The following is a 25,122-nucleotide window of genomic DNA, read 5'->3' as shown; positions in this document are numbered from 1 at the left end:
TTTTGAAATGGCCAAAAAGGACAGTGCTAAAGTACACGGTTTAATCCGTACAAAAGCAAACAATGTGACAAGTCAAGTTAAACATTAACATAGATAAAAGATGTGAATCTGGTAACTTTACCAAAAGATCCAACAATAAAAGATATTTGGCATTTGTAGCCATATGTGTAGGCCAGTAGGGGTTTTTCCCATGTGGGAAATGTTAAATGTGTGCATCTTTCTTTCATGGAGTAGGCCTATGTTACAAAAAAAATTAGGTAAGATCCGTAATGTACGGAGCCTCGCACAGGACATAGAAATTAAGAATTCATTCCCATGATTTATTCATTCGTCCCCTCATTTTAGGTAAACTGTGGCTATGTTGTGCTAATTCATTCCCTCATTTTAGTTAAAACATAGCCATGATTTAACTAAATTAAAACAAGGGAACGTAAGGAATAATTGGCGACTGGCCGTTGAATTATTAGAAAATAATGCACACCCGAGGTGGTAATTTATTCAAGTTCTTCTCTTCCATGTCAGTCTCCTACGCTGTTCAGGTAGTAAACACAGTGCAGCGCTTTCCAGGTTCTAATCAGAACGCGACTCATTATTGGCCAGCTCCTGCGTCAGCATCACACGATTATATGTGATTATGATTATGATTATAATCATTTACCAACAAAATATTTTACATTGTGCCCATTTAAACCTTTCTTCTAATTTCCAAGTTTCCAAGATGAAGTGTACTAGTGTGTACCGCCAGCTGAGCTCTAGTGAGGGGTCTGTAATGTACTTGTTCTCTTGTTTTTGTGCATCTGGGTAGCCCACTTCTCTCTGTCCTGGTCAAATCCAGTTTTCTTCCTTACAAAACAGTAGCGCACATTCACAGTGGATAGTCTTCATCTCTCAAAAGAATAGACTGAATAATAGTATCCAGAAAGTCATTTCTTTTCAACCATTTTTCTTAAAATGTACATCTCATAGCACAGAGGTGTCCAACCCTGCTCCTGGAGGGCTACCTTCCTGCAGATTTCAGTTCCAACTCTGCTCCAACACACCTGTCTGTAATTATCAAGCAGTCCTGAACACCATGATTAGCTGGTCCAGGTGTGTTTGATTCGGGTTGGAGCTAAAATCTGCAGGGCGGTAGCCCTCCAGGACCAGGCTTGGACAACCCTGTCATAGCACAATGTTTTTTTGCGACGTTAAGATAATAAAAATGGCCTCTCTCGTACCAAATCAATAAATGAAAAATTGTAGTCAGTTACTGATTCCAAATTACAAAAATTGTAGTTAATAATGTAATCTAGATTACTCATTTTAGATAATGTGTTCCGACTACTTTTCAGATTACTTTTAACCTAACTTGTTTATCACATTGACTTGAATAGGATAATCTTGTACCATATTGACGGAATACAGTTGATAAAAAATTATTTATTTAAATGTAGTTTTAGTTGCATACTGATATTCCATTCATCATCAACAACATTACATCAGGGTTTCCCAGACTGGGGTTTGTGATGGAACTTCAGTGGGTTCATAAGTTTAATGAAAAGCTATTAAGTAATTAAATAAAATAAAAAAAAAATTACTAAAAAAAGATTCAACTTTTTGTTTACCTGCATGTCATGTGACCATTAAACCACATCAGAAAACCGTTAACTTAATTTTATAATTTATTTATTATTATTATAGACTTAATTTTATTATTGACCTAACGTATTAACTTAATCTACGGGCTTACTTCAAGTATTAGGTCAAAGAAGTTCAGCTGACAAAAAAGTTGTGGAATTATATTTAAATATGAATTACATTATATTTAAATATGAAATGGTGTGAATTTGTACATTTTAACATGTTTGAAAGACAAAAGCCTTCCAAAGACAGTAATACATGGTTAAATGACTCTCTGAGTGAGAATTCAAATAATAGTTTATGTGTTTGTCAGAAGCTGATTAGATTTGCAATTTTGAGAAAATACTCCTTAAAAGTGAAATGATTTGTGTAAATCCAGTGTGGCTCTGTTTTCAGTGATAGGCTCATGACTACTGGCTGGTCTGTGTGTGATTCCATAAACCTGGAAGAGCTTCTGAACATATATAAGCAGTAGGCATTTATAGAAAGGAAATTTTAAAAGATAAAGTAGTAGAATAAACGAATTATGAATAATTTACTGCCATTGTGAGAATAACGTAATCATGTAATCAACAGAAAAGTAAATGGTCTGAATACGAATACTTTAAAAAAGTAATATAATCTAATTACAACTACTTAATATTTGGAATCTGATTAAGTAATCCAGATTACATGTAATAAGTTACTAACCAGCACTGACCTATCGACCGACCTATCAACCAATCTATCTATCTACCGACCGAATTATCGATCGATCGATCTATCTATCTATTGACCTATCAAGAAAAACAAAAGTCATTGATATTCCATCTTAACCAGTGAATGATTTATTACAAAACATCATCAGACAAACAGTTAACATTAAAAAATATCTATAAAAAGTTTTTTTTTTTTTAATACAAACATACCAATTATCAACAAGTCCTGACAATTCTGGAAAAATGGAAGAAACCATCAGCACAGGTTATATAGATGATGGATTTTCAGTGCTGCGAAGCATTAGTGTGAATGCAACAGCAGTGGACAGTAGATACTGACCCTGTCTCATCTGAACATGTTTAAGAGTGGGTTTGACATCCACACGACAAACACTTCATCCACTAAAGTCTGTGATTACAGAGGGATAAAATGTCACAACTGGGTCTGCATAACATTAAGCTTTTAATAACATTACTGTAATTCAAAGGCTTGGTTATACTTGACCATTAAACATATTGCACTCAATTTGCCATGCCAAAGTGTACAGTGTATTTACTTAACATGCAGCATGCAAACGGTCGGCTGGCAGGCAGAAAATACAGCCTATTAAAATTTACACCAATTTGTGTCACACAGAGTGTTTACGCCTAAAGTAGCCTGATGCATAAAGTTAACACGGAGGTGTCACAATTAACAAACCTCAAAAATACAACAGAAATGTTTTCTTGAATCTGTCAAGCATGTGCTGATCTTCTGAAGGTCCAATATAAATGAAGTCCTGACTGACTGACAGCATCCAATTGACTGTTAAACCTTCTCATGCAGTTTATATGCAATAAAAATACTGGCATGTTAGATCCAAATAACAACATAATAAAGTAAAAGAAAAAAAGAAAAAAAAATGTTTTGGAAGAGAGTCATGCATATAAACGAAAACATCCAGTCTGATATGTGCAGTGTTAAGAGAGATCTATCTATTAACAATGACATCACACTGAAGTTTAAAACAACAATCTAGCTAAAGCCTCCACCCACTGACTCCAGTTCTGCACACATTTGTAATTAAGTTACCTTCGCACAGTAGAAATCCATATATATAAAAAATGTAAACATTATTCCAAGTACAAAAGCTTGTGAGCACTCGTGACAGGCCAACAGTCCAAAAACTCATGATAATGTGGTTTGTTATGCAGTGATTTCTTGTGTAAGTGCACAAGCTAATGAGTTCCGGCTAGTGAGGTGTGTGACTGCATGCTTAACTATTTCTATTGAATATTTCAGAGGTGTCTGTGAGCCCGTTCATCTTAGCACCTGTGAAAATTTGAGATGTTTTAGGTAAACTGAACAAAGCTGGGTGAAAAAGAAAAGTACAGGAAGAATATTTAAAGGGATAGTTCACCCAAAATTGAAAATTTGATGTTTATCTGCTTACCCCCAGGGCATCCAAGATGTAGGTGACTTTGTTTTTTCAGTAGAACACAAATGATGATTTGTAACTCCAACCGTTGCAGTCTGTCAGTCATATAATGCATGTCAATGGGAACACCATCTATAAGAGTAAAAAAAAAACCATGCACAGACAAATCCAAATTAAACCCTGCTGCTCGTGACGACACATTGATGTCCTAAGACATGAAACGATCGGTTTGTACGAGAAACCGAACAGTACTTGCATAATTTTTTTTACCTCTAATACACCACTATGTCCAACTGCCTTGCGCACGGCATCCGGTGCGTGAGGTGTGTACGCGCTCTGGCGTAGTTTAATGGATTAGTCCACTTTCAAATAAAATTTTCCTGATAATTTACTTACCCCCATGTCATCCAAGATGTTCATGTCTTTCTTTCTTCGGTCGAAAAGAAATTAAGGTTTTTGATGAAAACATTCCAGGATTATTCTCCTTATAGTGGACTTCAATGGCCTCCAAACGGTTGAAGGTCAAAATTACAGTTTCAGTGCAGCTTCAAAGGGCTTTAAACGATACCAGACGAGGAATAAGGGTCTTATCTAGCAAAACTATTGGTCATTTTCTACAAAAATACAACTGTATATGCTTTATAAACACATATGATCGGAAAAACGGAACTGGCTCCGTGTTCGTTCCGTAAGTTGAATAAGGAAGGTGTAGGACATACAGCGTAAGCTTTTTGAAGAACACGGAAAGCAGAAGCACGTGCAATGCGATCATGTGTGTTTATAGAGCATATACAGTTGTTTTTTTTGTAGAAAATGACCGATCGTTTTGCTAGATAAGACCCTTATTTCTCGTCTGGTATCTTTTAAAGCCCTTTGAAGCTGCACTGAAACTGTAATTTTGACCTTCAACCATTTGGAGAGACCACTGAAGTCCACTATAAGGAGAATAATCCTGGAATGTTTTCAAAACCTTAATTTCTTTTTGTCCGAAGAAAGAAAGAAAGACATGAACATCTTGAATGACATGGGGGTGAGTAAATTATCAGGAAAATTTTATTTGAAAGTAGGACTAATCCTTTAAACTACGCCAGAGCGCGTACATACCTCACACACCGGATGCCGTGCGCTCAAGGCAGTTGGACATAGTGGTGTATTAGAGGTAAAAAATTATATAAATACTGTTTGGTTTCTTGCACAAACCGATATTTTCTTGTCTTAGGACATCAATGTGTCGTCACGAGCCGCAGGGTTTAATTTGAATTTGTCTGTGCATGTTTTTTTGACTCTTATAGATGGTGTTCCCATTGACATGCATTATACGACTGACAGACTGCAACGGTTGGAGTTAAAAATCATCATTTGTGTTCTACTGTAGAAACAAAGTCACCTACATCTTGGATGCCCTGGGGGTAAGCAGATAAACATCAAATTTTCATTTTTGGGTGAACTATCCCTTTAAGTAAAAATAAAAGACATTGTGGGAACTCTGTGAAAATATACATGAAAAGTTTTACCTTAAAATTTAACCCAGAAAAGGATCATGTTTGGTTTTTAGATGTTTAGGTAAAGAACAAATTTTATAAATTCAAGAATTAAATTTATCTGAATTTAATGAAGAACAGAGTATCAGAAAAGAAATTTAATTTAAAATATTCTAAATCTTAATTCATCTTTACAAAATGGTCAAATAAAACCTGGTGTAAAACTGATCTATTTGGTTTGATGCTTAAAATAAACAAATTATATTGTTTTTTTGACACCTTGACCAACATGTAACTACATTTCAAGTTACTTGTGGGGTTCCCACAGTTGAAGCCCAAATGGTCGACACAAACAGTCCTTTTTTCTTTCGCATGGATCATTTCAAACACTCTGGAAACCCTTTGAGATTGTGGAATAATACGTGAAAAGGGCCACATGACAATTCCATTCAAATATCATTTGAACTTGCAGCTTTTAAAATCACACACAATGTCGCTGCAAAAATGAAAAGCTCTTGGAGGATGAAATGGATTCGAAGCTTTTGCACATTTTCATAGAAAAATCAAGTCATTCAAATCCCCTCTTCAACCCGTTCACAGAAGGTGAAAAAAATGTACTAGCAATCTTCAAGTTTTTACTTTTTGGCCAACAGCACGTTTCCAGTGTACATTATAAATAAAAAAGCATAAATATTCCCTGCATAAGAATAGCTTACTTCCATTTACACACTAATACTCCACTAACTGTAATTGTTTGAACTGCGTGGCAACAAACATCTCAGTGGGTGCGGCGAGAAGCCCGCGGGGATGATGACGTGCTGTAACAGTCCTTCACTCATTTATCTCTCTTTCAACTTGCTTTTTTCTGGACTCTGATGCTTATCTGGCTTTTCTGCATCTGCAGTTGTCCCTCCAACTTCATGCGTAGCTGCTGAGGAGCGTGGGACATCTTTGGCTGCACAGTCAGCCAGATGTTCAGCTTGACTCGGAGTATGTGACAAGTTTTCTTCAGCCTCTTCCTCGTCCTCATCTGAACAAAGCCTCCAATCATCTGCTTCCTCGCTCTCCGATCCTTGCACGGCGATTTGGGGGACCAGCGGATTCCTCCTTGCCATGCACTCTTCCTCCGACTGCGTTTCGCCCATCATCTGCTTGGGCCACACGCCAGCGGACGTGGCCGACTGAGCGGGAATCTGGGGAGCCCTCTCATCCGGTTCGTCAAAGCTCACTTCCTGAACGGCTTCCTGCTTCTTGAAAGAATCTCGCCGTTCTGAGAGATTCAGCTTGCGCATTACAACGATCTGTTCCATACGGTCACCTGGCCAGTCCCTCAATCTCTGGGAACACAAGTACCCGCCCAGCCTGCCATGATCCGTCGAATATGTTGCACCACAGGCCACCTCTACCTCGGTGTCCCCCAGTATATCCACCTCGCAGTGGGGGACTTCCAACGTGTGTCTGCGGGGCGCGTGGGGCTTTTTGTCAGCAAATAAGGCCCCTGAGAGTTTCTCCGCAGACTGGACTCTCTTCAGCAGAGGGGAACGTGGAGGTTCTGCACTCCGTGGTCTGACCACATGCCGAATGATAGTAGGAGGTGAGAGGGTCTTGCCGTGAAAGGAGTGGAGGGTTTTGGAGATGCTGGGTAAGGGGGAGGGGGAACGCTGGGGGGATAGGGCCTGTGGCGAGGAGGTGCAGGCCAGAGGCGATGGTGGGATACTGCTGGTGGACTTCCGTCTCCCCACTTTAGTGTACCGTTGGTTGCTAAGTTTAGACCCAAGGCCATGCAGAGAGCTGGGCCGCATCTGGACCGCCGGTGAACTGGGAGAGCTGGAGCATGGAGAGGCGTTCTGGGGCAGGCTGGCATCTGAACGAATGGCAATGTTTTGTGACCATTTTTAACACAATATAAATTATAAACAAAATATTTAAACTTTTTTGGCATTTTCTAATTGAATAAGTGACTAAGAAATAGCAGGGCTGGGTATTCAGTTCAATTCTGATCTTGATTCAATTCAATTCAATATATATATTCAATATATATATATATATATATATATATATATATATATATATATATATATATATATATATATATATATATATATATATATATATATATCCTTTGTCACTGTATAAAATACTGTAAAATAAGAGGTTGTGTGTCTTATTCTGTGTAAGAAACCACATCTTACAGAAAAATGTTAGGACAAGAGGTTCATATGCTTCTTGTGTTCGGAAAGATGTTTGATACATGTTGCTTTTTCAAATGCACATAATAAGTGACTCAAATTTGCAATCCTTTCGGATGGAGCAGTATTTACTACTGATTAGGGCTGGGACAATACATCAATGCATCGCAAATCGAGAAATGATTCTGGATAGATTCTGATATTTTGTGTAAGTATCGCAATTCTCTCTCGCTTAGCTTTCAACAGCAGATGGCAATGCGTGCTATAGAAACAACCGTACTCTGCTTCCTTTCAATTCCTTACATACACCACTTGAACCCTCTATAAAACAACCATTCATAACATTCGAAAAGTTTGAAGCGAATTACAAGGGTGTTTGCAGTGGGCTATTGACATCAATCTCGTGTCATAAAAGCATTCTGAGGTGCAAGTACATCCTTAGACTCAGCCGAACGCACGAGCGCTCTTCTTCATGAGCATTTGAGCATGCAGTTAAAAAATAGCCTAGATCGCCATCTGCTGTTAAAAACTAAGCTCAGAATCGATTTGCGATGCATTTGGAAAATAACAGAAACGATCCACAAATTGCGATGCATCGACAGTATTGTCCCAGCCCTACTACTGATCACAGAGCTGTGCTTCACTGACAAGCTGTGCATAAAATAAATCACAGCCTTTGTGATTTCATAATCACACTAAGCCAAACTGGTTTAAGCACGATTTCAGGTTAATTTCGATTAACCGTGCAGCCCTAGTTGGAAGTGGTACTTTTATTTGACGGTGCAGAGAATGCCAGCTCTGAGAACGCAAGAGCCTGAGCACACAGTGGTTCCGTTCTCAGTCTTCGATATTGGTTCATTAAAATGAGAATCGATTAAAATTGAGAAATCAAGATTTTCAACCCAGCCCTTAAATATTTCTACATTTTTATTTATATATTCTGATACTGGTAAACTGATTTATTATTGGTTGACAAATTTTGATAAAATTGTTTTTTATTTTTTATATCTGTTAAAGTCAGGTCATACCAGTGGTGTGGTCGGGAACGGGGCTCCGGCAGGGTGTTGTGGGTCCAGAGGAAAGGCTGTGGGTGGGAGAGCCTGGCAGACTCTCGCTGGAGGACACAGAGTGATGCAGGCCGGAGGAGAAACTGCGGCTGCTGTGCATGACGGTGCTCTGTTTGGACAGCTTTTTCAGCATGCTGCGCCTCCTGGGTGAACACGAGAGATTATTCAGGTTAACGGCAAACATCCATGAATGATCAACTCTTGTAAGTGGCATCAAACTGAATGTCCTTAATATTAATGATACACAAATATGTCAGCCAGTAACCTTGACAATGGATAATAAACATTTTTTGTTGTGTAAATATTGTGTAAAGTAAATGTTAACTCAATTTAAAATAATATGAGAGCTTTAAACAAGAGTTTTCCTGACCGGTCCTGACTGTCCTTCCATTTGCTCCTCTTACAGCGACGGGCCATCTTTCCTTTACAGCTGCTCTTGCGTGCCGGCCCAATCTTTATAGACGTGTCCTCCAGCGCAATAGTCTGCAGGGCCACCTGGTTACCGCTCTGTATATTAAAAATACCAAATAAAATTAGATGAAACTAGCTGAAAAATTACACAAAAGCAATCTAATGGCAAGCTGACTCCTCTTTTATCCATTTATCTTTTATCTGTGAATCTTCCTTTACTAGTGTAATAATGCAATTTGAACTAAGAACAATTAAATGAGAATTAACTGAGTTGTTGATAGCTTGAATAGAATTAAAGACAATAAAAATAAATGTGATTTTTTACTAAAACAAAAAATGACATTGTAATATGGATTATTACTAGTCAGAATTGCCTTACAGACAACTAAAATATTCAATAATGACTAGTCAAAATTACTATTTTAGATATATGTAAGGCAATTTTGACTAGTAATCAAACGGCAGGTATCTACAAGGTAATTTTGACTAGTAAATATTCTAACATTCATTTTTTTCAATTACATATAAATATGTTGAAAAAGTGAAAGTGACTTGTAGCCAAGTATGGTGTCCCATACCCGGAATTTGTGTTCTGCAATTCACCCATCCAAGTGCACACACACAGCAATGACTATTGAACACACACACCGTGAACACACACCTGGAACAGTGTACATCTGTAATTCTATTTAAAGTGAGTTATATAGTTAATATAAATATAACTCAATTTGAGCTAGTAACATGCAATTCTTAGTAGAAAATCTACTATTCTACTATCTAGTAGAAATGTATGGCTAATCAAAATAAAGTTGCAGATATCTTTAAATGTTACTTAAATGTTATTTTCAGTAGTTCAAACTGCATTATTACTATCAGAAATTATTTTTGTCAATTTATTTTAACTAGTAATGTTATGAGCATTTATTATATATATATATATATATATATATATATATATATATATATATATATATATATATATATATATATATATATATATATAAAAAATTATATATTATATATATATATATATATATATATATATATATATTGTATATGACTTTGTTTTTTCTGATGAACACAATCTGAGAAATATTAATAAATATCCTGACGCATCCGAGCTTTATAACGGCAGAGAACAGGGGTCACGAGTATGAGCTGCTGAAAGTGCATTCAAACATATTCCACAGACCTCAGGGGGGTAATAAAGGCCTTCTGAAGTGAAGTGATGCGTTTGTGTAAAAAAAAAAAATCCATATTTAACAAGTTATGAAGTAAAATATCTAGCTTCTGCCAGACCGCCTTCCACATTCAAGTTACAAAGAAAGTGTAAACTGGCATCACGTCAGTTACACTTTTTCTGCAAGTTGAATAGGGAAGGTGTAGGATGTAGCGTAAGCTTTTTGAACTTTCTTTGTACGTTGAATACGGAAGGCGGTCTAGCGGAAGCTAGATATTTTACTTTATAACTTGTTAAATATGAATTTGTTTTCACACAAACGCATTGCTTCACTTCAGAAGGCCTTTATTAACCCTCGGAGCTGTGTGGAGTACACGTTTATGATGAATGGATGTGGATGGAAGGTCCCGTTCACTGCCATTATAAAGCACTGATGCGTCAGGATATTTATTAATATTTCTCTGATTGTGTTCATCAGAAAAAATAAAGTCATACACACCTAGGATGGCTTGAGGGTGAGTAAAGCTTGGGCTCATTTTCATTTGAAAGTGAACAAATTTCAAATTGTTTCAAAATGGTTGTGTTTTTTTGGTAAAATTCCTCAACTGACATTTTGTTTTAGGTCTAGTTGAATATTACATAATGGTTCAGCGAATCACAGCAAGCTGCTGTTCAAATACCTTCAAGAGAAGCTCCATCATCTCTGTGTGCACTAGACCCTGCACAGACTCTCCATTCACATGAGTGATCAGATCACCTGCTCGCAGTCCAGCCTCATGGGCAGGACTGCTCTCCTCCACACCCTGACAGAGGTAAAGAACAAAAGGAAGCAGAATAAATAGACTGAACCGTCCTTCTGTAAAACTCAATGTTTGAGTTTTGATAAGATGCTTTAGAAGTGATTGTCTGCTCACCGAGACCATGTGGTTTATGGTGTAGATGTCACTGGTCCCCATGTAAACACGAATGGTCTGCAGGGTGAAGCCGTATTTCTTCCCAGAGCTGTGGATGATGATTGGGGGGCGGAGCCTGCTGATGCTGAGTGACAGGTCTCGGTTGGGGGAGGAGTCTCGGGATGACGGATTAGAGGAAAATGATCGAGGGGAAATGGAGCGCGCCTGTAGGCTGCCGCTCCCGTCATCTGGGGAAAAGGAAGAAAAATGTGTGACAAAAATTGTAGCTAAACAAAAAACACGACAATCTACAAAACCAACATTTTTGTAGAGCTGCTATGGTAACTAAGTTTGGGGTCTGACCTGGTGTGATAATGAGCGAGAGGGTAGACACTGATGCAGACTTCGGGGACTTTGCGTCCTGGTGAGAGTCTCTGCCTGTCAGGCGTCTCCAGCTGGTTTCCAAAGCACTGAGGAGTCCCTTGTTCCCTTGGCGACGAGTGTTTCGTTCCTGTGCTGTTGCTACGAAGTCTGATTCGTCGCAGGTTGGAAACAACAACTTCAGCTGCAGAATTAAAGGGTTTGCATCAAAATACAACTCCACCCAGTGAATGCAGCACAACATTATTATAATTTACAAGGACTTGAATCTGAACATTGCTAGGGGACACATTTACTACAGTATATAATTCTGTATAAATATGCATATTAGTGAGAGATTTTCTTTGAGGGGAGGGTCTTTTTGACATTTTAAGGAAAGACAAAAAAAGAACAGGAAATGAGGGGAAAACTGGATTGGAACATGACAGATCAAATGCGAATTTTTATGTGGCTGGAAATTATCCACTAGGCCTATAACCCTAAGTTAATTTAAAACCCCTAATAAATTGGTGACAGAAAACTAATTTTAATTTAAGTGTTTTTATAAATGATTAACATTTTTATGCTGAATTGCCACATTATAAAAATTAAATGAATAAACAGCTAAATTAATTCCATTGTTATATGTACAAATGTATTTCTTTGAAAATAAATTTCATGGCCATTCCTCAAGTTGCCCACCAATGTTCATTTTGAAGATTGTGAAGGGCAATAAATTGGTGACTAAACTCTAAAATGTGGCAAATTTTTAGGTCAACTTACCCTCATCATCCGTGGACAGGGCGAATCGTGGCATGGCCTCTAGGCTGTGTGTGCTGCTCACCACTAGGGGGCTCACGGCACGCTCAGGCTGAGAGGAGCTGGATGAAGTTCGAGGGCGCAGGCTGGAGTAAAAAAAAAATAAAAAAAAATAATCAAATGTTATACTTGACATTTGATATTCAACAGTGCTTTGATCTGCCTGCATTGACACTATTCTTTTAAGAGCTGCTGTGCAGCCAAATAAGGTACCAGTTATCAATATAAAGCTGCTTTGACACAATCTACATTGTAAAAAGCGCTATATAAATAAAGGTGACTTGACTTGACTTGACAAACACATTCAGAGTGCTGGAAAATAACATCTACTGTGATTGAGTCTCAATGAAATCATGCTTATAGAGAATAACGTACATCCAGTTGTGTTATTGCAAAATGAACACCAACAGTGCCAGGGTCCTACTTTTTACACAGCTACTTGCCACAAGTTAAATAATTAAAATAACTAAAATAATTAAAATAACGTCAAGTCGTTACTTTTTACACAGCTACTTGCCACAAGTTAAATAATTAAAATAACTAAAATAATTAAAATAACGTCAAGTTACTGTGATTGAGCCTCAATGAAATCATGCTTATAGAGAATAACGTACATCCAGTTGTGTTATCGCAAAATGAACACCAACAGTGCCAGGGTCCTACTTTTTACACAGCTACTTGCCACAAGTAAAATAATTAGACAAAATATTTTAGTTAAAATATTAGCTCATTAAACGCAACACTTCCGCAAAGAAAAAAACAGTTCAGACAAGCAGCTTTGAGCCAAGACTGGTCTTCTGTGCACAGCTGCACGTTCATGAGACTATTAGTGCCACAGTTCACTCTGACTCGCCTAAAAAAAAGCACACAAGTTGGGAGAAATCAAGATTAATAAAAACAGAACATGAAATGCTACTCCTAGAAATGCCCCAAAAAACTATCAGTGTACTTTCTTTACGGTGTCGAACATCACCGGACTAGAACTCTGGTTGTCAGATGAATGACACCCTCATGTCGTCCCGACTCCTCCATAGACAGCAATTTAACCATCACTTTCAAGGTCCAGAAAGGTACTAAAGACATCGTTAAAACGGTCCACGTGACTGCAGTGGTTCAACCTTAATTTTATAAAGCGACAAGAATACTTTTTGTGCGACTTTATTCAACAATATCTTCTCTTCTGTGTCATTTTCCTACGCCGTTTACGTTCAGCGCTTCCAGGTTCTACGTCAAGTCGTTATTTTTTTGTTTTGTTTTTTTGCACAAAAAGTATTCTCATCGCTTCAGAAAATTACAGTTGAACCACTGCAGTCACATCGACTATTTTAACGATGTCATTTAGTACCTTTCTGGACCTTCAAAGAGGTGGCTAAACTGCTGTCTATTTTTTCTCACAACCTTTTCTGTGCGAGTCAGAGTGAACTGTGGCACTAATAGTGTCTCATGAATGTGCAGTTGTTCACAGAAGACCAACTCCCAAGGTCAGGATTTGTTAAATAATACATTAAATTTCGTTTTTTTTTTTTTTTTTTTGGGAACCTGGAATATACAACACATTGCATGGGATCATTCTGTGAAACTTTTGCATCTTTTTTAAAGATTGATGCTGGTACCTATTCACTGCCATTGTATGGATGAGAAACAGTTCTAAAATCTGACCTGTCTATTACCTTATAATCCATTAGTGTACAAAACAATCGTTTGGGCAGTATTACCTATGCCTATTACTAATACTGAAATCCTTCGGTTTAATTTAAAGTAAGTAAAGTCAAAAGCTCAAGATGGCAGCAGATACATTTGAATAACATGAGAAATGTGATACATAGTGTGATATGAGGGAAATGAAAGAAGCACTGGCCTCAAATACCCAGATGAAAGGTCATTATACAGCATTACTATCATTACAAGGGAATAACTGACCTCGGAATGTTGCAATTGATCAGAATCAAGCATTTCAGAGAGCCATTTAATAAGTAAAATAATATCATACCCATTATAGTGTTCTGGTTAGAATGTTTATTTTTCTAATTAATGTCTATTTTTGTAATGTACACAGCATATAAAGTTTAATTTTCTGTATTGTATAATAAGTTCCATTTGCTCGTAATGGCACGTGATGACGGAATTTTTATTTTGGGGTGAATGTATTTCTTTATGCCTCTATTCGCACCTTGCCCTCTGAGCCGAGAGCCTCTTGTCTCCAGTGGAGGCCTGCCGTTGGATCTCTCCAGGGGAGTGAGTGTCTCTCCCGTCTGCCCTGTCCTCTATCTCCTCACTGTGACTGCGGTCGGAGGAGAAGCTCAGGGATGGGGTGGCCAGGTGCTCTGTGCTGCTGTACACCTACAAAATTGTGGATAAGAAATGTCAGAGAGAGAGAAAAATGGCCACTCAACAGAAAACCTGACACTGATGCTTATTATATTGTTACGTTTTTTTCCCCCTACGTTTAGCTGGCCAATACAACAGTGGTCTAGTTTTTCTAACCTATTTAAAAGCAAAAGTTTAATTACAGATGTTATTATAGAAATACTATACGAGTCACCTATGAGTAGTTTATTAAAAGGTAAAACCCTTATGTGTATTTCTATCTGAAACATTTGTCTGACATACTATTCATTTCTTTAACATGATTAAATTTGAGGTTTATGAAAGCCTGTTTCTGCCTAAAAATAAAATAAAATGGGTAATTAAAGTTTAAAATAAAAAGTCAGAAAGAAAGTGGCAATTACAAGAAATAAACAATATGATTTTGACTGTTCAGTCACACACATGTAATAAAAGAAAAAAAGGCTTTCAACATGATCAAAAATGTGCAGACAGCAAAAAGGACCCAACCTTGCTGAAACGATTTGACCAAGAAGAAAACCGTCGTATTTCTAGGGAAGACTCTTCATCATTGGTTTCATCATCCTCATCGGATGCCAAATGATGGTAGCGTTCAGATCGTGCTACACAGGAAAAAAAGCCAAAGGATTTAGGGGGTAAAAGGCAAGTACAAAGAAGAAATAACAACTGCACTTTAGTGCATAAGGTGCAAGAATGAGCTGACATTTCCAGAGCGCTGTGCTCCAGGCATTTATGGAGCTCACAGAATCACCTCCCTGTGTTGAATTAGTGAGACTCACTGTCAAAATAACTAGTGTCATCTTCGGCCTCCAGCTGAGGGATGAATTCAGCTTTCTGACGCAGGAGTCCGTTCCAGTCCAGACCACTGAAGAACAAATGCTGCTTTACTTCTGGAGCCCCACCTACGAACAAAAGAGAAGTCAAACTTGTCCAAATCTCTCCATAAAATAGTTGTATAAATGATGTTTAAAGGAGATCTAACCCTAAACGTTTATTTTGAACTTAAAGTTGCAAAGTGTTAAATTTGGGAGGATTTATTGACAGAAATGCAATATAATATACATAACTGTTTTCAGTGGTGCATAAAGACCTTACATAATGAACCGATATATTTTTATTAGCTTAGAATGAGCCATTTCTATCTCATACACCGCGGGTCCCCCCTCCATGTCAAGTCGCCATTATGTGCTGACATGTTTCTACAGCAGCCCTAAACGGACATACGCTCTACAGAGCGCGTTTAATCACTATGTTGTTGTTCTTCTAAATCGTTTGTGTTTTTAGAGGCAGCTTGCATCGTCACTACGTTGAATACGCACGAAGTAGTAGTAGTCGTCTGGTTTATTAGAAGCAGAGACCGTTCTTTGTTAGAAGTAAGAAGAAACCTCATTGCTTCACACAGGCTACTCTGCTGTCTCAGACAACATCTTTGTGTTGTGTCAGCCAGACGGCCACCGTTGCTTCTCCGAAAGCGAGGGGTGCGCGCCGTTAGTTGCAGTTCGCAACCTCACTGCTAGATGCCGCTAAAATTTACACACGGCACCTTTAAACAGGTCATACCATATTTTTTAGTCATTTCATTCCACTCGAGGTAATGTTAGTTATAATTTTATACTAATAAAATAGTTTTTGACCCTCTCTCTGGCTCTCTGAATTAAAACGAGATGTTTTTTGCTTCTTTAAAGGGTCATGAAACCCCAAAACACATTTTTTGAGATGTGAACAGATATGTCCAGGCTGAAAACACTAAAAGGTACTCAATAAGTCTATCCAAAAGTGGAAATTAGTTATTTTTGCATTTTTTAGAGCAATTTCTGTCTTCCAGTTTGAAAAGCAAAGCTGGAGCAACGTCACGGCTTCTGAAGTTAATGCGTAATACCGGCAAGATCCGGAGTGGTGATTGGCTGCCAGGGCTCCAGTCTGAAGACAACTGTTTCTGAGCGTTTCTCTGCATTTATTAATGACAAAGAGCTCATTAATTCTAATTATTCATGAGAATGAACTCTTTTAATCCAAGCACTGTGCTGTATTACGCATGAGATGGCATTACAGCGGCAGGTTCAAATGACGCATGCTGTCCATTCACTTCTTGCCTGTTTAACTGCGTTGTTGTCCTTTAGGCACATATAAGTGTATGTTTCTTTCTCAGTAACACAAAAGTGCTGTTTGCATTTTCCCCGCGATGCATTAGAGCTGCAGTTTGACTACAAACACATGGGAAATATCACTGTAACAATAATTAATATGTAAAAACGCGGAACACGCATAAGAGCGGTTTCTGCACGGAATGACACGATGAGTTTAACAACACTCGTCAAGTGGATCATAGATCATCAAGTTTTTATAGACATTTCATATAATCTATTGCTCTAAACATGAACCAGCACCGTGTATGTGCACATATTTCATCATGTATTTTCAAATGAAAAACATATGTGCAAATAATTACATCGATTCAGTCTTACGTCTGATCATAATCACGATGACATGATAAATTATTCTGATAGAAAGAAGACCATGTAGACCGAAAATTCAAAGAACAATGGACAAAAATGTAACTATGCCTTTATTCTTTCTGTGTTAAACTGACATGTATCATCCGTTCAGGGACTGTAGTGCTCGTAAATGTGATGAAAATATTAGACCTTTTAAATGTTCTTCCGTGTTTGTCCCTTGTTTGTTGTCAAAGGACTATATTTTTAAAACACATCAAGGTGCCCTCATCTCTGTTTTTTCCTCCACTCATATGTTAATATTTATTTATTTGTATAATGAGTGTGTTGTAGTTTTGTATTTTATTGGTTGTCGTCTCCCCTCTTCCCCCCACTACACTCCCACTTTTCCACAGCTTTACACGCCCATTTTGAGAGACTTTTTCCAGCTTTGAGGTGTGAATGACAGGCTAAAACGGGGGTTTCATGACACTTTAAAATCACAATGTATCTTAATGTTTTTTGTGACAGATGCAGTTCAACAGAGACTGAGATGGTCTATAACAATTAAATTTAAATAATTTATAAAACAAATCAAAAATTAAAACTAATTACATTTTATTTTATAAAAATGTAAAAAATTACATATTGATACAAACTGAAAACAATGTATTACATATATTTATAACAATCCAAAATTTTAATTATATATAACTTATAAAAAATCTAATTAAAACTTAATTATATAATTATTTATAAAAATGTAAGATATATATATATATATATATATATATATATATATATATATATATATAAGCAGCCTTCCATTAGCAGGTGTGGCAAAAAACTTCTGTGAAGGACAGTAACACGTCACTGACATGTAAATATGGGTATGTAAATACGGGCAATCTGTATGATACCAGACATTTGGTTGACATTTGGAACAAGCCATTTTAGCAGTGTTGTTTCAATATATGCTCCTTTTTTGACTGGGGAGGAATTTTTGGGTTCTGAAAGTTATAGTTTGTTTTAACAGTACAAAGAGCTCTTATCTCAAAAGATCAAGGTAAATTTGATTTCTCATATGATGACCTATTTTTAAAAAAGCAGCAGTTAAAGGAACAGCTCACCCGAAAATGAAAATTCTATCATCATTTACTCAGCCTCATGTCGTTGCAAACCTGTATGACTTTCCTTCTTCTGTGGAACATAAAAGATATTTTGAAGAATGTTGGTAACCAAAGAGTTTTGATGAACAATGACATTTCTCAGAGTATCTTCTTTTTTTGCTCCACAGATGAAATATGTTTATACTGGTTTGGAACAACATGAAGGTGAGAAAATAAAAGAATTTTAATTTTTAAGGGCAAACTATACCTAGATAAAAATTCCTTTCAAAAACAACTGAATGACAAAGCACCTGTTCCAAGTCTCTCCATCGGGCTTTGGTTCAGTAATCGTGTGATCATGTCCTGGGCGTCTACAGGAAGGGCATCATCTCCATCTGGCCAGATAATCTCATCTGCGTAAGGAACAGTGTGTATCAAATCCTTTTACTGTAGTTTCAATTTAAAGCAGTTGGTAAAGCTTTCTGATCCTTTAACAGTATCTGTGTCTCACCAGCTGACAGGACAAATATTTTCAAAACACATCAGAACTCACCACTGACAACCTGGCCAAAAAGCTCTTCCGGTGTGTCTCCGAAGAACGGAACACATCCCACCAGAAATTCATACAGGATGATGCCCATGGCCCACCAGTCGACAGGTTTCCCGTAGCCCTGCCGCAGGATCACTTCTGGAGCAATGTACTCTGGAGTGCCACAAACCTACAACACCGTAAATACAACAACATTGATTGACTCTACATTAATATCAATAACAGATCTTGAAAATTGCCATAAATTGTATCCAAGGAGTATTGTGCTTTTGCCCACCTGCTTGTCGATAAACTCCCTGGTGTCTTTCTCAATGTGGCCCTCATAGAGATTGGTTGTCATGTTCATAAGGCCGATTTTGGAGAGCCCAAAGTCAGTGAGTTTAATATGCCCCATTGAAGTAATCAAGAGGCTGTGAAGGGTTAATAGAACTGTTTAACAAGTTATATTTCCACACAGCTGCATAAGAGGTTTTTAGGTGTTTTCTCACTTGTCTGGTTTGAGATCTCTGTGCACAATGCCGTAACTGTGGAGGTACTCCAGTGCCAAAACGGTCTCCGCAAAGTACATCCTGGTCATATCTACAGGAAGTGGGCCCATGTTCTTTAGCAGAGTGGCACAATCACCACCTGGAGATCATATTAGGCCAGGCATATTTATGTATACTTGTGTATGTGATAAATCAAATTATTTATCTGTGTACATCATTATTTTTATTTACACAGATAAATAATTTATAACAAACACTGAAAAATTCCATTTAACCCCCCCCTCCCCCTAAAAAAAACAGGAATTGTCAATTTTGATTTCATGGTGAAATAAATCTAATTATTGACTGTTCAATGACAATTTGTATTTAAACATACATGTTCACAATGGAGTTTTGTTGAGTTTACCTTCCACATACTCCATGACCATGCACAGATGTCTGCGGGTCTCGAAGGAGCAGAACATGCTGACCACAAAGGGATTCTCTGCAAATGTCAGGATGTCTCGCTCCACAAACACCTGCTGGATCTGGTTTCGCAGAATCAGGTTTTGTCGGTTGATCTTTTTCATTGCAAATCGTTGGCGAGTTTCTTTATGCCTTACCAGATACACAGCCCTGCAGGATAGATGGAGAACACAGCAAAATACATCACAGACCTTTATTAGAAAAAATATTAAAATAAAGTAGTTGGCCTGAGGACTGGTGGGTTTAGGGCCATGAAAGAATTTATTTATACAAAATTTTTTGATTTCTATATTTTCAGTTAAAATGGATATTTAACTCCAGAGGAAAAAAACAAAACAAAAAAAAAACTATAAATAGAAATATTTTCAAAACACACCTCTTTTATTAAGTTTCACAGTAGTGTCTATTTTTTGTCTCATATTTATGAAATTTTAATTTAAGTAGTGTCATTTTTAGTTCTAATATATTTAAGGTAATTTAGTTTTTTTTTTTTCTGTGCCATAACCATGATATGCCAAATATATTACAAATTTTTTTTTTGATAATTGGCCTCATTTAAAGTAGGTTCTGTAGCTACCAACACCAACTCCTAACCCCACAAAAAAAAAACAAAAAAAAAAAACATCTACTGTCTGACAGTTCAATAGTTGGAGCAGAAAATGTTTGAATTTGAAAGTTTTGGAGCCTGTTTCGTCAAGAATCATATAGTGAGCTAGAATGATAATTAAAGCTGGAAGATGAAAATTCACACATTCTGCTCAGTGCTTCATTTGTAAATAAATAACTGATCGACATTGACCATACAACTTCAGTTTTCCCCCAGAACATACATTGACCTCACTAAACGATGATAGCATACAACTAAATAAGAGTATCATTAACAAGTTTCTGCACGGCCCTAACTACAGCCTAGTGTATTATTCTGTCATGTATATAGTTACGACGTTGAGACCAAATATCATTCAGTTGACCAGTGTTAATTTCTCTTACCGACGACATCGTTGCCTCTTCATTACATTGATTTCTGACTGATCTAAACATTGCTCGCATCTCCCGAGTCCCACTATCCTGAATAGTATTAGCAGAATTGTACAAGGGTGCAGTTCCATCTTCTCAGGATCTCTTTTTTATTTAGAAACACTATCAAGCTTTACTCATGGATATGAAAAATAAAATATGCTTGACTGTCTTTTTGACATTTTGATGATATTAGCTTATTTTTAATAGAATAATTACAATAATAGGTATATAATAAGCATATACACTCTCTCCAAACTTTCCGCTGCTCTCTGCGTGCAAAACAATAAACGGTAAGCACTAATGATACTGAACTTAAGAAAGCTGACTGGTCAAAAATATGTTGAGGGCCAATAGGTTGTTTGCAATCACGTGGTTCTGGTGACGCACGAAATGAATGTGGAGGGCAAGCACTGAAAATTAGAATGGAAGAGATGGAGAAAAGTCCATACTGTGTTGGTTTAAAAAGGTATAAACAGAAAATCACAACATATTTTGGACATGAACTACCGCTTATTGTCTCTTAAGTAATCACTTTTTTACCTGTAGTCATGATGTGATTTACTTACCCATAAGCCCCATTACTGATGAGTTTTAAGGTCTCAAAATCGCTCTCCAGTGGTTTTCTTCGTAGTGGTGTGGGTGAAGATTTATTCTGCTGTAAGCAACAGGAAGAGATGTATTATTAGTGACGCCTTATGAAAGGCTATTTAATGCTCCATATCTTTTTGCTGTGCATTTACCTCTGCAGTTTCTTCAGAATCAACTGTCAGTGTGGGGCCAGAGTCGTACTGCTCCTCTAGCTGCACAACTTCTGTCAGAAGAGATGAAAGACACAACATCATAAGCCTAAAGAGAAACTGACAGGCTTTCTAAACAAAACCATCATGAGATAAATGACAGCTATCGCACCATCAAGAGGATCTCGGTTGAGCCCAAGTTGGTTGATTATATATCGGGGAATATCTGTTTTGATGCCCTGGCCGACTTTGGCGTGACCTTCTGCAGCCTCTAGTAAATGGTAGAACTCCTCAGGGTCAAACTCCTACAAAGTAAAAATCAGGAGCACCGTTTCAGGATTGACAGGCCATTAGGAACATTCTAGGAGGGCCGTTAATCAGTGTGGGAGCAGAATCTTACCAGACACTCCAACAGTCGTGCAGGGCGTGAGATGATGATGAGGATCTTCTTAACCAGCTGGGTGATTACTGAAACCTCCTCGCTCTCAGAGCGCTCCAGAGCCTTAGACAGACAAACACAGAGGGACATTTCAGGAGATCAAGGCAAATCATGCAATCGTACCAAGTGTATCTGGTAAAGTTGAATGTAAGAGATATTTTGTGATGCACCGAAATTGGCCAAATAACAAAATTATAAGTTTTACACAAACACTGAAACTTAAGTTTCTATTTAGCTGAAAACCAAAACAAAAATTTATTACATAAATCAAAACGAAAAAAAAACCCCCAAAAAAACCCCAACAACAATTGTATATAAACAATTAAATCGCAAATATGGAATAAGGGGAAAAAAAAATGTTATATCAACTTTTACTGATGTAATTATGTTTCTACTCCAATTCCTTGTAGAAATAAACACTTAAATGGTGTCTGTAACTTCTTTTCATGACAGATTTATTTAAACATAAAATAATGAAGACAAAAGGTTAAGTCAAATTATAATGAATATATAATATAGTGCATACCGTGCTCAGCGTAAATGGGTACACCCCCTATGAAAAGTAACATTTTAAACAATATCTCAATGAACACAAAAACAATTTCCAAAATGTTGACAAGACTAAGTTTAATATAACATCTGTTTAACTTATGACATGAAAGTAAGGTTAATACCATAACTTAGATTACACATTTTTCAGTTTTACTCAAATTAGAGTGATGCAAAAATGAGTACACCCCATAACAAAAACTACTACATCTAGTACTTTGTATGGCCTCCATGATTTTTAATGACAGCACCAAGTCTTCTAGGCATGGAATGAACAAGTTGGTGACATTTTGCAACATCTATCTATTTCCATTTTTCAAGAATGACCTCTTTTAGAGACTGGATGCTGGATGGAGAGTGATGCTCAACTTGTCTCTTCAGAATTCCCCATAGGTGTTCGATTGGGTTCAGATCAGGAGACATACTTGGCCACTGAATCACTTTCACCCTGTTCTTCTTCAGAAATGTGTTTAGGATCATTGTCATGTTGGAAAAGTGCATGACAACCAAGGGCACGGAGTGATGGTAGCATCTTTTCTTTCAGTATAGAGCAGTACATCTGTGAATTCATGATGCCATCAATGAAATGCAGCACCTGGACGTCTCTGTGAGATGGTTGCAGTTCCATCTTTTTTAAATTTTTGTACCACTTTTGCTACAGTATTCTGACTGATAAGTAAAGCTTTGCTGATCTTCTTGTAGCCTTCACCTTTCCGGTGTAAAGAAATTATTTTCTTTCTCAGGTCTTGTGATATTTCTCTTCCATGTGGTGCCATTGCTGACAGCATGAAATGGGAAGGGGTTTTAACACCCTTCATAGTCAACTGTCTGCTGGACACCTGTGTAATGAATAATTAGACTCACCTGTGGTTGAATTCTTGTTAAATTAGACATTTGTAGTGTAAAATTTAGCTTTGCTCCAGAGACTTTCAGTGGGGTGTACTCATTTTTGCATCACCCTAATTTGAGTAAAACTGAAAATAGTATTCTCTAAGTTATATTATTAACCTTACTTTCAAGTTAAACAGATGTTATATAAAACTTAGTCTTGTCAACATTTTGGAAATTGTTTTTGTGTTCATTGAGATATTGTTTAAAATGTTACTTTTCAAAGGGGGTGTACTCATTTACGCTGAGCACTGTATATTTAGCAAAATGCTGCTCTCTAGCTTACTGATGAGCTGAGGTAAATGGAATGTTACATGATTTTTTACGTCTTTCTTTCAAAAATGAATATCACGAAGACCGCTCGTTGCCGAAGAACTTTACTATAGTAGTTTCAATAGTTTCAGTCTTTTCAGCATCATTACTCCAGTCTTCAGTGTCACATGATGCTTCAGAAATCATTCTAATATGCAGATTTGGTGCTCAACAAACATTTCTTATTATCAATGTTGAAAACAGTTGGGCTGCTAAATATTTTTATAAATGAAGTTAAAAGGTTAGTTCACCCAAAAATGAAAATTCATTAATTACTCACCCTCAAGTCATTCCAAACTCGTAAGACTTTCATTCATCTTCAGAACACAACTAAAGATCTTTTGGTAACACTTTAATATAGGGAACACATATAAACTATTAACTACAACTTTTTCCTCAATAAACTCCCAATTTACTGCTTATTAACAGTTAATACGGCAGTTGTTAAGTTTAGGTATTGGGTAGGATTAAAAATGTAGAATAAGGTCATGCAGAATAAGGCATTAATATGTGCTGAATAAGTACTAATAAATAGCCAATATTCTAGTAATATGCATGCTAATAAGCAACTAGTTAAAAGACCCTAAAATAAAGTGCTACCAATCTTTTTGATGAAATCTGACAGCTTTCTGTCCCTCCATAGACAGCCTACTCAATTGAAACTTCAAAAAGTTAATGAAGAGATCGTAAAACTAATCCATATGAAGTGGTTTAGTCCAAATTTTCTTAAGACAATCGATCACTTTATATGATGAAAAGATTTAATTTAGGCTTTCACATATAAACATTTATCAGCAAACATAAACAGAAGCTCAACCGAACCTGCTTGAGGTGCGAGAACAAACCTCTTGCGGAAGCTCAAACGTTTTGCGTAACACAAGAGAATGAACCTCATTGGTTCTCAAATGTCAAGCAAACATGCTTGAACTTCCATTTACCACAACTGATGTGTGAGTTGATGAATGTTTATATGGGAATAAAAGTAAAAATAAAATAAATCTGTTCATCATATAAAGCGATCGTGTCTCTTCAGAAACCGCTTAATTCATATGGATTAGTTTTATGATCTCTTATGAACTTTTTGAAGCATAAGTTTCAGTTGTGTAGCCATCTATAGAGGGACAGAAAGCTCTCAGATTTTACCAAAAAGATCTTCATTTGTTTTCCGAAGATGAGCGAAAGTCGCACAGGTTTGGAACGACATGAGGGTGAGTAATTAATGACAGAATTTTCATTTTTGGGTGAACTATCCCTTTAAATAGAAAGTTCAAAAGAACATAATTCATTTGAAATAGAAAACTTCATATACATATACTTGTCTTAAAGGTACAGTAGAAAAAAAATAAAATAATAATAATAATAATTGAAAGAGTAAGAGTGAGGGTGGAAAATGGAAAAACTAAAGTATGACTGTTTTGGCCATGAAATGTTGACTAACATAATAAGTGGACTTCAGGGGGGAAATGAAATGTCACAAAATTGAAGATGTGGATTAATTTAATAAGGCACACTATTTTAGCAGAATACTGTGCTAGTCATCAAATAGACACAAGAACACTGTGTCCGTTCTGAACACTGGACAGTATTTGGCGAAGTGACTGGAATGTTATTTCTTGTTTGTGCAGGGGAATCTGCTGGCTTGTGGGATGTG

General features: G+C 37.0%; 1 protein-coding gene across 1 annotated transcript in view; it reads right to left on the bottom strand.

Moving 5' to 3' along the window:
* Positions 1-5,360: 5,360 nt before the first annotated feature.
* Positions 5,361-25,122, bottom strand: part of mast3b (microtubule associated serine/threonine kinase 3b) — a 41,311-nt gene continuing 21,549 nt past the window's right edge. The window contains 20 exon segments of the mRNA XM_051912090.1: positions 5,361-7,081; positions 8,435-8,616; positions 8,844-8,980; positions 10,745-10,867; positions 10,979-11,205; positions 11,321-11,366; positions 11,368-11,522; positions 12,101-12,222; positions 14,307-14,476; positions 14,972-15,084; positions 15,262-15,384; positions 18,335-18,436; positions 18,577-18,742; positions 18,851-18,983; positions 19,062-19,200; positions 19,468-19,676; positions 21,113-21,201; positions 21,287-21,357; positions 21,456-21,588; positions 21,684-21,785. Coding sequence (XP_051768050.1) covers positions 6,057-7,081; positions 8,435-8,616; positions 8,844-8,980; positions 10,745-10,867; positions 10,979-11,205; positions 11,321-11,366; positions 11,368-11,522; positions 12,101-12,222; positions 14,307-14,476; positions 14,972-15,084; positions 15,262-15,384; positions 18,335-18,436; positions 18,577-18,742; positions 18,851-18,983; positions 19,062-19,200; positions 19,468-19,676; positions 21,113-21,201; positions 21,287-21,357; positions 21,456-21,588; positions 21,684-21,785 — 3,567 coding nt within the window. The 3' untranslated portion in view covers positions 5,361-6,056.

The sequence above is a fragment of the Ctenopharyngodon idella genome, chromosome 11 (assembly GCF_019924925.1).
Source record: "Ctenopharyngodon idella isolate HZGC_01 chromosome 11, HZGC01, whole genome shotgun sequence".
Taxonomy (NCBI): Eukaryota; Metazoa; Chordata; class Actinopteri; order Cypriniformes; family Xenocyprididae; genus Ctenopharyngodon; species Ctenopharyngodon idella.
This window is presented reverse-complemented; position numbering and strand designations above follow the sequence as displayed.